Source organism: Athene cunicularia (genome assembly GCF_003259725.1).
Source record: "Athene cunicularia isolate RWA chromosome 3 unlocalized genomic scaffold, athCun1 chr3_part1, whole genome shotgun sequence".
NCBI lineage: Eukaryota > Metazoa > Chordata > Aves > Strigiformes > Strigidae > Athene > Athene cunicularia.
Genome location: NW_020799097.1, coordinates 94,249,012 through 94,264,117, shown reverse-complemented (window position 1 = coordinate 94,264,117; position 15,106 = coordinate 94,249,012). Strand labels below are relative to the sequence as shown.

Sequence of the window (15,106 nt, the reverse complement as noted above, 5' to 3'; positions counted from 1 at the left end):
CTTCCATGTAGGAGTAGAGTGCCTGAGAAGTCTGTATAAATAGCATGCTTTCTCTAAAGCAGTGATGTAGCCAAATTAAAGAATGTTGGATTCGCATTTCTGTTTTGTGGGTGTAAATTAACACTTTTTGTTGTTGTTAGCTTCTCTGGCATTGTTGCACATGAAAGAGTAATTAGCATTTTTAAATTGCTGGAGGTTATGGGTTCATTTTAGATTTAATTCAATTAAACTGCATCACATGCTATTGGTTGAAAGTAAAGTATTGAACGAATGCATGCTGTAACTTTTCCCTTTCTTAGCATTTGTAGGTCAGACTGCAGATGCTGCTACTGGAACTGCTTCAATAATTGTCAACAGTGAAGGTACACATTTCTACTCTGAATTGTCCTCTTTGTTCTGCCTCTACAGCCATAAAAGAAACCTTTGCCTTGTCACTGTTAATTGTGGAATTATTTTTTTCTACATCTTCCATTTTTTCCATCATTATTCACTCATTGTTGCACTTCCTTTTATAACAGGCAATGTTGTAGGATAAGGTACCTAAAAACAGCAGTGTAAAAGGCTTAGATTAGCAGTGTGATAGCCATAATTTTGTCAGTCAGCTGATTTATCTAGTTTTACATTGGCCAGAACACACAGTGCAGCAGAAGGTTAAAGCTCTCCTTTTTCCACCACAACTTATCAAGCACTTTTACTGGGAGGAGAGGGTTTGCCTCCTGAGCACACTGAGTCATTATGCCCTGAATCAGGAAAAGGAATTGTCCTTAGTATATTTATGTTGATCTTGTAATATTACCACAATTCTTGATCCCAGGTTGTATCTGCAGTGATACATACACAGTGAAATGGCATATTTGTTTTTTCTGTGTTAATTTTCCTTAGCCTGCGCCTTTACTGTCATATTGCAGGACACTTGGCTTATTTTCAGAGTCTTTTTCAGGACTGCTAAATTATCCTCTGAAAACTTTCTGTTTATCTTTTCCTCAGGCAACTTGTGTTATTGAGAGGTCTTAGGAGAAATACATGTGTCTGGATGAAAATTTAGAGCTCAGGACAGATAATGTTTATGCAAACCTAACAAATTAAGTGTGGCTGGATTAGTTCACTTTTGGTGCATATAAGAGGCTTCATTTGAACAGTTACCACAGCTTAGCTGACACATCAACTTAACAAGTTCCTGTGTAACCTGATGGTAGTACATTGGGCTACAGCTCAAAATGGTAAAGGAAACATGACTATTCACTCCAGGAGCAAACCTGGGAAGGAACTGTGACTAAAGGCAAGTCTACACAGGAACATTCAGGAAAACTAGGCAAATTAGTTCGAGATGTGAGTTTAATTTTCCCTAAGTAAGATTAATCCAAGCCTTGCATGACAACTCTAATTCAGAAGGTAGCTGTAATACATTGAGTAAACTAGATACCTGTCTCTAACTTCCACCTCCTTGTCTCGGTTTGGATCAGCAGGTAAATTATCACAGTAACTATTAAGAACGTCTTTCTTATGCCACATACAGTCACTACTCTGGCCATTGTATATAGGAGAGACAGTGAGAATACAGCAGCGCGCTCCCAGACATCACAGTTTTGTACATGTAACTGTGTTTTGCACTAGGTTTGCTGTCCAGAATAGTTGGATAAGAAACAGTCTTATTACTTCCCAATTCATATGCATGGCCCACTAAGATAAACATGGTCTAAATCCGAATGAACAGAGGATGACCTGTTAAAATTATACCACCATAAATTTTTCTGAAGGATAAGGAATAAAACCATCTTGTGGATCTGAAACCATTATAAGCACTGGGAAGGGGAAACTGTTCAGTGCCATGAGGTTCACAGAAGGATATTTTGCATTTTAGTGTCAATGTGAATGGTCTTTGGTAGTCCTGTGATTCATGTATTGAGATGAGTAATGCATAATGTCAGGTAGTTTCTTTCAGAAACTGAAAAATCCTAAACTAAGTTACCACTGGCCTCAGATTTCATTTAAAATCTAGTAGAAGAGCAAACCTGGTCAGAACTATGCTATAAAGCAAACAGATGCACAGAATTGATAATGGTTCTGGTTGTTACTTCTCTCTAAAACCATCTGGCGCCTAAATTGAGTAAATTGCAATAAAATAGCAGTACTTATGTGCTTTGCTGTTACAAGAGACAATATTTTTTTTCCTGTAGAAACCTGGCTGATTTGACCTAAACAGGTTTTACAGCACTTTTCAAAGGGCTTGTCTACACATGCATGTTTTACCACAGTAGTTGTGCTGGCATAGCTGAAACACCACAGCATTCAATACACTGATGTAAAGTGGTTTCTGCTAATTCAAATTATACCTGAAAGGGAATCATTTGAAGTTGGGGGTGGTGATGGTTTTTTTGTGTTAAGACAACGAGGGACAAATACAAAACATAGGTATCATCTCTTTAAATCACCAAGTTTTAATTGCTGTGTTTTCACACACCTAACCTGCATGTCATCTTACAGTTGTTTACAAGTACCGATACTTGGGGAAAATACCAACTCCAACCAACTGAGTAAAATCCCAGGCAGAAGTAGGAGAGATACTCAAGTAGAAGAAGCAGACTGCGATGGATGAGTGAAGGCAGAGGAAAAGAAAGTAAACTTTCCCTGAGGTTATCTGTGTCTGTCTAGCTGGTGATGCTGAATTTCTGGGAAGATTTTTGCTGGTTACTGAATTGCACAGCTATCACTCATCCATTATCATAATTGGTAAAGTGCTAAAAATTTGAAATTTATCAGGCACATTTGATATTCTCCAAGCTGCATTATATTCTGGGACAATTCAGTGTAGTTTCAAAAAAAGAAACTCCTCCCTGCTTTAATGTAAAATGGTGCAGAGATGTTTATAGGGCTGCACTGGAAAATGTGCAACGCAGAGATGTGCAAAGGTTCCCTCTGGGCTGGTCTCAGAAATCTGTGCAGAGATCTTTTTCTGGAACCTTGTGCTCCTTTCAGTTGTTCTCTTTTATGCAACTCCCTCTTCAGATAGGTTTTGACTAAACACAAGATTAAGTTTACCAGGACCCTGTACACTTCAAATCCATACTTTCTCTTTTAAGGAGAATAGCTGGTACATGCAGCTGCTTTTCTTAACACATTTTCTTTGAGGTGCATCGCACCACTGTGAGCCCCAGCTTTTGTTTCCATTTTCAGCCTGCCTTCTTTCCACTAGCTCTGTCACTTAGCACACCTTCTGCCAACAGTGTGCTATTGAATGGTAAGAACCCCATAAAGTGATGTGTGTTGTACTTTTGCGTACACACATAGGGAGGAAAAAAGTTCTTTATGGGCAACTTTTTACATGATCACCTGTGAAATTTATTGCATTGGTCCATATCTGGTACTTACTGTTGACGGCGCCATTAAGCTGCCCTGAGTTGACCAGTCTGACAACTTCCGTGTTCGTAGCAAAAATTCAGTGGAAGGACAACAGAGGTTGGCAGGTCATGATTAAAGTGCTCTTGATTATTGCAAGTTAGAACTTAAAGCTCACCTAACACAGAACACTGGGAGATAACCCTCACTTGAGATAGGCATTGTGCTGACTTTACGATAAAATTATTAATCATTCATGAACAGTGAATAGGCATTATTTTGCAAGAGAGTGTACCTTCAATACCAAAGCACTACTAGTAAAAAAACATTCAAAATATATATTTAGATAAGGCTAAATAAACAAGGCAAGCTTAGAATACACATGCCAGCTTGTTTGAATTATACTTTCCAAAGAGAAAATCTTTGTTTTGAATCTTCAGCATTATAAAGAAATGTCACCTGAATTTTTACTGAATTTCTATGTGTTGACATTCATCATGAATGTTTTGTGTACAAGACTATTCAATGCTCCTACCAAGTAACTGCATAGAAATTATGATACCATGACACACCCAAAACTTGCCCTCATATTAATGAACTGTGTGATTTGGCAGCAAATGTTTTTCTTGTAATACTCTTTTCTGGTCACAAATATAATCTTTTTTCCCTATGAATTATTATGCAGAAGCTCTGCAGCTATTGTTATAATTGCATTGTTTGAGATTTTGGTGAGTTCTAAGCACTACTGATGGCTTTTAGTCTCGTCATCCCATTTTAAAAATTGAGAGTTATTGCACCATGGTGTTTACTGGTTTGCCTTTGATTCTTACACTGGCACTTCTCATCTGGTGCCATCTATAAAATGACACTTGTAAAAAAATCTAGCTTGAGTTACCCATCTTTCTAAGAAGTGACAGCAGCAGGTTTAGAAGCCCAACTGAGGACAGTATTTACATATGCAGCATTCACACTGTTTTAAGTATTGATTGGACCCAATCCCCATCTGGTGTAAGCTTACACAAGTTTATCAGCTTCATTTAGCAGTTCTAGCTTACAGCAACTGTGAATGTGGCCCCTAATATTTTAGCTGATGTCTGCAAAACTTAAAATTGTGTAGATGCTCCCATCAAAACTGAGAATTTTTAGTCTAAGTAATGATATGTTAGAATTAACTGTAATGCAGCAAGTGCATTTTTCTAATTCTTAGTGTGGGCAACATTTTACCTCACTTGAGCTGTTTCAAAGCTAGGTGTATGGCTTAAGGCTTCACCTAGAGTTAACAGAGATTCACAGGCATTTCCAGACAACAGTTTATTTTCTTCTCAGATGCCTAAGATACCTAAGATTAAAACAATTCTGAAAATACTTGTCTCTCCTCCTTGTTGAAGGAACTTAGAAAACTAATTTTTAGAAATCAGTTTTCTTAGAATTTTCTAGAACGTAGAATTTTATTTTTTTTTTAAACTTTAACAATTAGTTAATGTTGGACAAGATGAATCCCACCCCTCTTTGCCATCTGTCTTTAACTCTGTTGTCCCTGGTGCTGATTTCCCATCTGATTTCCCTGGCAAGAAATAATTGCTTTCAACAAAATGGTTGCTAGTAATAAAAAATTCTGGTATTAATTGTGAGTGCATGGGTCCAGTTTCTGCTTTCATGCACGCTGGTGTAAGTTTGTGGTGACTGCTGTCATTCGCAGTTAGTGTGGTATATGTAGCTAAGAACAGAATGTGGCTTTTTCTCTAAAGCTTGCGTTAAGCCTGTCCGGACTGTTACACTGCAGTAGGTACTGCATTTCCCTGGCAGGATTGAAAGCAGACTTTAAGTCTCTGACCTTTTGTAGTTACAAAGAAAAGCTTCTGACTGTGATCCAGTGCAGCATGGGCTACCTTGAATTTGCACATGTGGGTTTAAACAAACAGCCTTCCTTATCCCCTTGGGCCATTAGCTCTAAAGTCTAATAATAATATACATGTCAGTACAGCTAAATAGTTCAGCAAGATAATGCAGCAAGACATGTGGATAGAGTCTGAGATTCTAGGTAGCACAGAGTCCAGGCAGAAACGAAATACATTTTTGTACTACTTATCTACTTATTCCCTGCCTTTTACTGTTTGTGCTGCTGCACCCTATAAGCTTTCAAAATATATGCTTGGCAAAATAGGTGCAATTTGCCTTTGAATCTTTCCTCAACAAGATCCAGATAACTTTGACAGCATTTACTTGTTGCAGAAGGTTGTTTCTTTTTTTTTTTTTTTTTTTTTTTTTTTTTTTTTTATCCGAGATGCCCATCATTGTCTGTTGAAAAGCAGGGCGTTGGCTTTAAATGCTGAGGTTTTGCTTTTCATATGCAGCTGTTCTGTACCAAACCATTGACAGCAGAATTGCTTTGGAAAGCTTGGGCCCCTCCCTCTGAGATCACTATATTATTCTTTCCATTGTCCTGCTTTCTTTTCAGAACATATTTAGGGAGGCAAGCTTTGCACAGTTCTTATTCAAAGGACTTTGAAGTCGCATTCAACAAAAATAATGTATTTAAAAACATAAATATTTATTTACAGAGTAATTCAGTTCATTGCAGAATTGGTAGCCTTTAATGATTGGCAGTCCTTAAAGGAATCTTCAGCGGGGGCGGGCTGAGCCTGTAAATCAAGGAACAACTGACTTATTGAATTTAATACCTGAATGATTAATAATAAATTTTAATTTGAAGGCACCCATGCCTGAAGGTCTCTAGGTGTTGTAACAGAGATTAAAAAAAAAAAGAAAGAATTAAAGAAAGAAACTGCAATAAAAGAAAGCAACTTGCATGTCTGAAGAAAAACAAAAGAATATTTGGAACCTGTGTAAATGAACCTCCTCACCTAACTGTAAAACAAACAAGAATGAAAAGGATCTTAGACATGCTTTGAGATACTGCTGTGCTTCCGCACGTATAGCTTTGCTTAGACCCTTCTGCTGGCCAGCTTTAAGTGCAGAAGAATCTGTCACCCACCTTCTTTACTCACTTATGATAAAACTTTTCTTAGACACAGGAATTACCTTGCTGGTTCTGGTGGCAAGCTGATTCTGGTTTTCATGATGTTTATGGGCTCTAACTTGAAGTGTCGCAGGTAAATGGATCAAGCCTGCTTCTCTGAAGTTCAAAGAACATGCATCATTTTCATAAGTGTGTGAAATATTCTCTCTTCCCGGATGATGGGAGAATTAAAATTTTTATGGCATTTTTGGCATATGAACTCAGTAATCACATTGATGCTTTTCTCTTCCAAGGGCTGCTGGAATTTTTTTAGGAAAATGCAAATGTCAGCCTTAGCGTATGTCCCCCATCTTCACTGTTACTAGTACAGTGCTTCACAGAAAACACAAAAATAAGTCTGAGGAAAGCCCATACATGACTTCCCCCAAAAATATATACTGCATTTGTTGTGCAGTGTCCATCGAACTTTTTGATTATCTCCTGAAATCTTTGGATATTTGAAAATTTCAGCAATGCATACATTTTTAGTGGGGGGTTTTTGGAAAGCAAATTGAAATACTCATCTGAAATTTATTGTAGAAAAGTAAGGAATTATTTTACATACTTTATTGCAAAAGTTAATGTAAAAACCACAATATCTTCTCTTTAGGACAGAACGTTATTGTCATAGTCCCGGGAGCCAACCTGCTTTTAAATTTTGAAGACCTGAAGAGGGCTTCTGATGTCATCTGTAAAGCCAAAGTGGTTGTTTGCCAGCTAGAAATAACCCCTGCTGTTTCTCTTGAAGCTCTGAAAATGGCACGTGCCAGTGGAGGTAATTTAACATAAGCCATTCCATCTCCCTCATTTGTGTTGCATGACAAATATTCTTTACCGTGCTTTCTAAATAAAGATTCTGTGGTCTATTCTGGTTTCTTACATACTAGTTTTATCTAGAAATGAAACAATAACCAACAAATTCATGCTATGCTAATGAAAACTGAATTCAGTTTTAAATTTTTTCAGTGTTTACCTTGAATGGCAAGTCAACCCATACGCTTATAATCGGCCCGTATATGTCTGGTGCTGCCTTTCCTCCTATTTTCATGCTGTGACTACATGCAGTATAATGTTGTTAGGTCAGGAACTATGGGCCTGACTCTGGTATTACTCCAGAGCAGAACAAGCATAATGAATGCAAGTCAGTAGAGTTCCACACAGAGTAGAGTAAATTAAATGACCTCAAAAACAGATTTTATGCCCTTGTTCTCCCAGTGTAGCAGTAGGTATGGCTGTGTTTTTTTTGTACAGAAGTTAACATCCTTAAAGTAAAAAAAAAAAAGCTTTTTCTTCTTAACCAGAATTCTTAGAGTGTGACTTGGCATGCTGCCATTGAGTAGACAGAGGCATCATCTGTGAAATTATTAGTAAATTGTTACTGTGCTGTACTTTTAAATGTAGGCCGTTTTTCCTTCAGTGAAGCATATATGTAGATAAAAGGTGACATCTTGCTTGAACAGGATGGGGTTTCTCTACTGACATGAGGATTTGTTGTTCCAAGTGCCTGTAATGCCTTCAGTTACTCAAGCACAATTACTGCTGTATTTGAACACTATATAAATAATTATGCAAGTGAGGCATCTATATGAGATTAAAAATATGTTCTTGTCTATCCAGAATATAAGACTGGGAGGGGACAGCTAATAATATGGTCAATCATGGGCAGCAGGTCAGGGATGGAACTGGGATCAGAACTAACTGGTTCCTTGCAGCTGGGCCCAGGCTTGCTCCAGTAGATCATAGCATGTCAGGATTGTTGATTCTTCAGTCCTCCTTCCGCACTGAGCTCTGTCATGCACCTGTTGTGATCACTAGCGTTCACACACTAGTGGAGATGTCAAATGTGGCAGAACGTTATACATCATGATCATGTACTTTGTGTTGATTTTAAGCAGTTATGTTAGATGCAAGGCTGGGAGAGAGTGGCTCTGAAACTGTGGCGGTCATAGTTATAAACTGTAAACAGAACTGTGCATGCGGAAAAATTATTTTCACTTCTGTTTGAAATGTCAAAACTGGGTTCATGCAAATCTAATTAAAAAGTAAAAGCCTCAGAAAACTGAGTAGCACCTGGAATGCTTAAATATATGAGCAGGGAACAGAGCCTGCTATATATTTTCATTATGCTTTATGAAATGGATAAAAGCATTCTTAATCTAGTGGTTAATGGACTATAGTTGAGTCATGAGTCAATATCCATGATTTATTTTGTCTACTTCTAACTCTGCATAGTTTTGGTAAGATGCTTCACACTTTTGTCACCCTCATATGGCAAGATGCCAGGTTGTGACAGAAGAAAATATAGTATTTTTTAAAGGCAGTTTAAGAAAATCCAAACCTGATACATGGAACAGGCATGCCAGCATTTAGCAACTGTAGACAGCACAATATATCAAGAAGAGATAGTAGTTAACTGTGGGCCAGCTGTAGTTCTGTGCTGGCAGTCTGGAATCTGTGCAGCTCCTATCAGGAAGGCTTTGGTTGCTTCTGCTTTAAAGCAATAGGCTACACATGTTCAAATGTCATGTGCAGTCAGATCTAAGTAAACAGCTGAGTTTGTAGCACTGTAAAAATCTATCCTTAGCCAACTGTAAATTGTTAATGCAATTTCCCTTCTTTTAGCCTGCAATACCCTCATGTTTAATGCAGTACTGCATGTTAGGATGTGCACTAGACTATTTTTGTTTAAACCAGATGCATACCCAGATGCCTCAAACCTCTGTTTCAAGGTTTTTTTTGCTTGTTTTTCTTCATTCTTACTGAAAGAAAGAAACAATAAGATGGAGAAAGAGTGTGGACACACAGACAAGAACCCTTTGCTTCTGTTCAGTGAACAACACCTGGATCTTTAAGCTAGAGAGGGACATCTCATGTTCTGACATCCTCTCGTTGTGGCACTGATTGTTAAAGATCTTGTAACAATCTTGGGGAGAAGGATGGAAGGCAGGGAAGGAAAGGAGGGAGGGTTGTGAATAGTTTTATGAAGTGAGTATAAATTGTAGTGGAAATCTGACTAGGAAATTCTAGGTTTTTAATGGCCACATGCTGGGAAGCTGCTGCTGCTTCCAAGAGGGGGACCACTTCATTGATGGGCAAAATGTTATTGTATATCAAAGGCTGTAAAGCAATTTTTGGACTTCTGTAATGACAGACTCCATAAAAGATGGCTGATAACATCCAGCCTGTTAATACTGTAGTGAAGAATGGGCTGGAACCAGCATCAGTTATTAAAGTTCCATGTCACTTGCAAGTAAAGGATCTCTTTTTCAGGTGCTTTAACTGTTTAATGTTGGGCTGCAGTTTTTCATATCAGCTGTTTGTTTGTGGTTAAACTTGTAATTTCTGCCAAAGCATAGTGGCTGCGGAAACCAGGCAATGGGAAATGCCTCCCACCCTACCCTCTTTTAAATTATAAATACTGGCTACCTTAAAATTTACTTAAGACTTGATAGGAAGGGAGCTTTCTTTTAAAGATAAGCCTTTACAACAGTATGGAAATCTGCCTGGTTTTTACTGTATTATCTGCCTTTAGAAAATAACTACCTTTCACAGAGACTTTGGAAAATTGTTAGAGCTTCACAGCTAGCTTCCCCTGAGAGTCTGTCCACGTAGGCAGTTGTCCATGTGGGCAGCATGACTTCCAGTGTAATTCCTGAGTCTGGTTTTAGGCAATTTCTTTTATACTGTTAAAGATCTCTTGTGGGCCCAGGAAGTACAGAGCTGGAGCTTGCTTGATTTGAATACAGAGACAAAGCTGGATGGGAGTCCTGGGGAGGGAGAGTACGTTTCAGACAAGAGAAGCGTAGGAGGAATTTGCTTGATTTTGGGGGTGGCAGAGGAAGAAGGAAGAGAGAAACCAAAAAGGGAGCAAAATTGGAACAGAGAATAGGATTTGTTGAATAGAGATTGGAATATGGAGGTAGAATCAGGGAGTAGGCTGTGGGTACTGGCAGTGGGAAAAAGAAAGTGTAGGAGGGGGAGCAAAAGAGATACAATGTGATGAAATTTGAGTGGAAAACGTTACTATTGCATAGTGCCTATGCAGGGAAGCATGAAGAATGGAAACTAGGTGAGGAGAATGGATCTTGGCAAATGGAGAGAAAGAATTTGGGCAGAAAATAATTTGGTGTTCCTCAGAGAGACCAAACAGATTACCCTGTTCACAAGCCATGCTCTTCACAGCCTGAAAGAGAATTTTAGGGTTCTTCTATTTCCCCCTGGTCTGCAGATATTAAATATGGGAGCAAACTAATAGTCATGTATTACGCCCTGTTCATGATGAGTCTCTATTACTTAAAATCCAAGCTGGAGCACTTCCAGTGCTGCTTCTGACCCATGTGTATGTCGGTACGATACCACGTGACAGTTTGTTTTCTAATATGTGCTGTTTGTTTGTTTGTTTGTTGCCTAGAAAAGTATACCTTGATGATTTGTGTTTAAAAAAAAAATTTATTACAGTTGCAATTCAGAAAATAGGAAATGTAAGAGTTAAGGATGCCTGTGAAACCTTAATTTGTCTCCTTTCTGCATATGTATTATGTTGCAGTCTTTAATTATATGATCACATGCTGTTTTTCAGTGGTATTTGATCATATAATTAAAAGAGTTTATTATAATACATACTGTATTGTAATAATATAAGGGAGCCAAATTAAGATTTCATTGGAAATCCTAATCCTGGCATTTTCTAACTTCTGAGTAAACGTCTTTGTCACTTTAATACTCTTTTTAATGAGGCAGGTAGAGAGGCATGATGAAGTTGTACAGTCAAAGGCTAAAACTTTCAGAGTGTTAATCAAGAAGGTCATCTTCTAAGCTTCTTGGTACTCAGATTTTAGAAGTCTGTGCATCTTTTTTAGGGCATTAACTGGGACTCAGAAGCGTTCAGGGTGTCTGAATATTATGCACTGTAGTTTAGGGTCTAAATATGTGTTTAGGACTGAAAATTTAGGCATCTGAGTTGAAAGGTTTGATCATTCTGAAGTAAGAGAGTGTGCTTTATATAAAAATGATGGCCTTGTGGTTAAGACACAAAAGTATTAATCATAAATTTGGCAAGTGAGAAACCAAGTCTGCAGACTTCCTGTGTTAACAGTGAGTAAGTCACTTATACTGTCCTCATGACAAACCTTTTCTGCTGTTACACGGGGCCTTAGGCTACAGTTTAAAGTTAGGTTAACTAACATATTCTACCACGTGTTAAGTTTAAGTCTAGCTCTGCCAGATAGCATATTAAAAATATACAGTGCCTTGTCTACACTACAGTTTTATAATGTGGCAGTTTGAACAAGTTAGGTAACACATTCAGAAGCATGTTTAACTCCTTGTCTGGACATGCCCTTCATTACTCCATACCCCTGTTTCTTCATGTACAGAATGCAGATAACAACACTGAAAAAATTCTAGAACTAAACCAGTTCTTGTAAAACTTATTAAAATCCTGGAAGAAGCATCATCAGTTAAACAAATTGCATTACCATCTAAGGCTTCCCCCCCCCCCCTTTTTTTTACTTTTCTGTCATGTTCCCATCGTGACAGGTGCCTGCACATGAATTAGAAGGGAACTTTACTATAATAAATAAAACATTTAGCAGTTCTATAAAATGACAACACAGAAACTGGGAGCTATTTGTGTGTTAATAATAAATATTTTGGGCTGTGAATTAACCATAATGGTGATGGTTTATGAATCTAAAACATTAGACATTTAGACTTTTCTTTTTTTTTCTTTTTTTCAGTTAAGACATTATTTAATCCAGCTCCAGCCCTTCCTGACCTAGATCCACAATTTTATACCCATTCTGATATCTTCTGCTGCAATGAAACTGAGGTAATGATCAAATGTCATGTTAAAGAAGAAGTCTTAAGCAGTAAAGTTTCAGAGGGATTCTGTTCTCAGAAATGCAGAATAGGGAGCAGAAGAACTGAGGCATGTTCCTCTTACACAGGACTTTTGGAGGTGACAAGTTTGATCCCTGACCTAAAAAGAGGAGTACCCTACAGTACCTTTAGACTGCACTCAAAATGAAATTAATTGTTTTCAGCAGAAAAGTTGTGTCCAGCCTTCCTTACAAGTAGACGAGTAAAACAAATCCATAAAAGGACACTTTTGAAATGTTATCACTGAGTGGTAAATATTAAAATAGATCCTTGTCCTTGTTCTGTGGTCCCTTGATATGATTAGCAGGAATACGCTAGCCATAGTGTTCTGACAGTTTTAAAGTCGCTTGCCAGGAGGTGATGCGTGCATGCTGCACTTGATGGTAAATAGTAGCTTTATGTGCCTCTTCCTGTCAGATCTGTTTTCAATGAATCTGTTTCTCTAGCCCTTCAACTGTATGTTTTCCCCCCTTTTTTCCCCCTCCTTTCCCTCTCGTCTCATTCAAGTGTATTATTTCTCCAGAAGGAAATTATTTTTGTCACAAGAGACAAATTAAGCTCATCTCATAAGGCCTTTGTTTAAATTTCCTATTTATTAGAATTATGCATGCTGTGTTCCTTCCCCTCACCCTCTCTTTATATAAACAAGAATGTGGGAGAAGCAACCTAGTGGATAGAAGCCATGCCTTGATCATAGTTAAAGTTACCTCCAACAAACATGGTTTCTGCAATGAACATGATACCTTTGGGTTGAGAGGAGGGGGAAGAGCTAAGAGAAAAGCATAGCCCTACTTAGAGGATTTTTTTTGTCTGATGACAATGTCTGTCAAAGTAAGATCTTCAAGATTTAATTACCCTCAAGACTCAGTTACCCTCTTTTGAAATTTCTGTTAAAACTATCACAAACCATATCAGAAGTTCTCAGTTCATGAGTCTTCTAGCATTTAAGGGTCAGTTTAAGTAACCGAAATGGACATCTGAATTTTATTATCGGATGTTTTAGTATGTGTCTGCCAAGTTCAGATACTCCAGAGCATTCAGAAATTAGCAAAATAGCAAGGTGGGAGATGCCATGGCTCCTCAGAGTTCTGGAAGGCAAAGGTTCCAGTGTCACTGTCAGTGTGATATCATCTGTGGCTTAGACACTGTCTAACAGCTACCAGAACTCAGTTATATGTGATGAAGAGAATGCTAAGGCAAAGTATTTATTCTTGTTCAGGGGACTTGCAGGACACCCATATGGTGTTTTCTTCATGCTTTCAGAAAGCACTTATGCCTGGACTATGCCCCTGGATTGGCTAAACGGTGCGACGGCACACATTTTGGGCTGAGAACACCCATACTTTCCCACCAATTTAGTAAATGTCATTTGTTGTTTGCTTTTTTCATAATGTCACTAGTTACTTTTTTTTTCCCCTGCAAAAACTTATCCCCCATATGTTAGAAACAAAACTTTGGTTTTCATTACTTGTCTATTCCTGACTTTTCTCTCATTGCTCTTTGCAACACACATGTTAAAGTTTTCCCTTTGTTATACTTTATTGCTAGAGGACACTCTTGAAAGAGACATTCTTTGAGAAGTTTAGCTTGCTGGAGCCAGGGTGAATTATTATTACCACCACATGGAGAAAAGAAAATTACTTCTATTTGGAGAACAAGAAATACAGGTGTATAATTATAATAGATCCCTGCTCACTCATCTACCTTTCCTGCAGAGCTGGGGGTACAGTTTGCATTCTTTTCTGCTATTTTCTTTTAAAAAGTAATTACCATCTGAAGATAGCTGAGATCACTGTATGCACAGTCAGGCACAGAAATACGCTCTCTACTGTTGAGGAGGTTTATCTCTTCTGAATTTATGGAAATGGTAGACCTGTGGAAGTTCCTGCCAGCCATATCATGGGAGCACACATCCAAGTGTGGAACTCCTACAGCATATTCTGAGGACAAGAATGGCATATAAATACTTTTGCTTTTAACAATAACCTTTTCATACTTTGCAATGAAATCAATTAAATTAGCACAACTGTAATAATCAATTATGTTTGATTTCATCCTCTCTGTATGTCTGATTTGTTATTGAATTGATTTTCAGGGATGAACTATTGCCATTGTTCCTTTGTTTTTGCTGAGAAAAGAGGAAAAATGAAGCATTTGTTTTTCTTATGTTACAAGTTTGAAAGTTGTTTTTTTAGTAATTGTTATATATTCATATGCCATCTGTTTTCTGTTTTCTTTCATGACTCTCTTTAATTTCAGATCACTGTAATGTATGCACTTGAGAAGTTTGATAGAGATATAAATGTTTACATACCCAAATAAAGGTTACCAGTCACATCTCTGTATGGCACTTAAAAGCAATAAGCTAATTCTGAAAATCTTAAAGATAATTCTGATTTTTAAAATTTCATCCATTCAACCAACTACATCTGCATTTCCTTCATCTTCTTAAATCAGGAAGTACCTAAGACTTTGATGATCCAGAATATATACTGGGAAGAGATCTTTTTATGATTTTTTTTTATTATTATTTCTTTTAGTATCTACTCGCAATCACAGTCAGAAAAGAGCAATTGGATAAGATGGATCTTTGCTCTGAGCTACTATGACCATTCTTATTTTATGGATTTTTAAAATTATTATTCTCTGTGGCCAGATCTATTGGATGTGCTGCTTACAACTGCCTTCCTGAGATGTTCCATTCCAGCTCTGTTGTCCCTCCTACTTGGTTTTTCTAAGTCTCAAATAAGTTCCTTTAAGCCAAAAAACCTTTTTATTTTCCAGCTTTACCCCTTTTTATTTGGGATTTTTAGGTACTGCTAGAAAAAAAATAGTGTATTTCTACTTTATCTTTACTAAGTCTTTTAGATA

The 15,106-nt window shown here is 37.6% G+C and overlaps 1 protein-coding gene across 6 annotated transcripts in view; it reads left to right on the top strand.

The window, feature by feature from the left end:
* The window catches only part of RBKS (ribokinase), a 69,246-nt gene that overhangs the window by 26,282 nt on the left and 27,858 nt on the right, over positions 1-15,106 (top strand). For all 6 annotated transcript variants that reach the window (XM_026846272.1, XM_026846278.1, XM_026846275.1 and 3 more), the window contains 3 exons: positions 300-362; positions 6,966-7,130; positions 12,094-12,185. In XM_026846272.1, the coding sequence (XP_026702073.1) occupies positions 300-362; positions 6,966-7,130; positions 12,094-12,185 (320 nt within the window). The remainder of the gene's footprint in view (positions 1-299; positions 363-6,965; positions 7,131-12,093; positions 12,186-15,106) is intronic.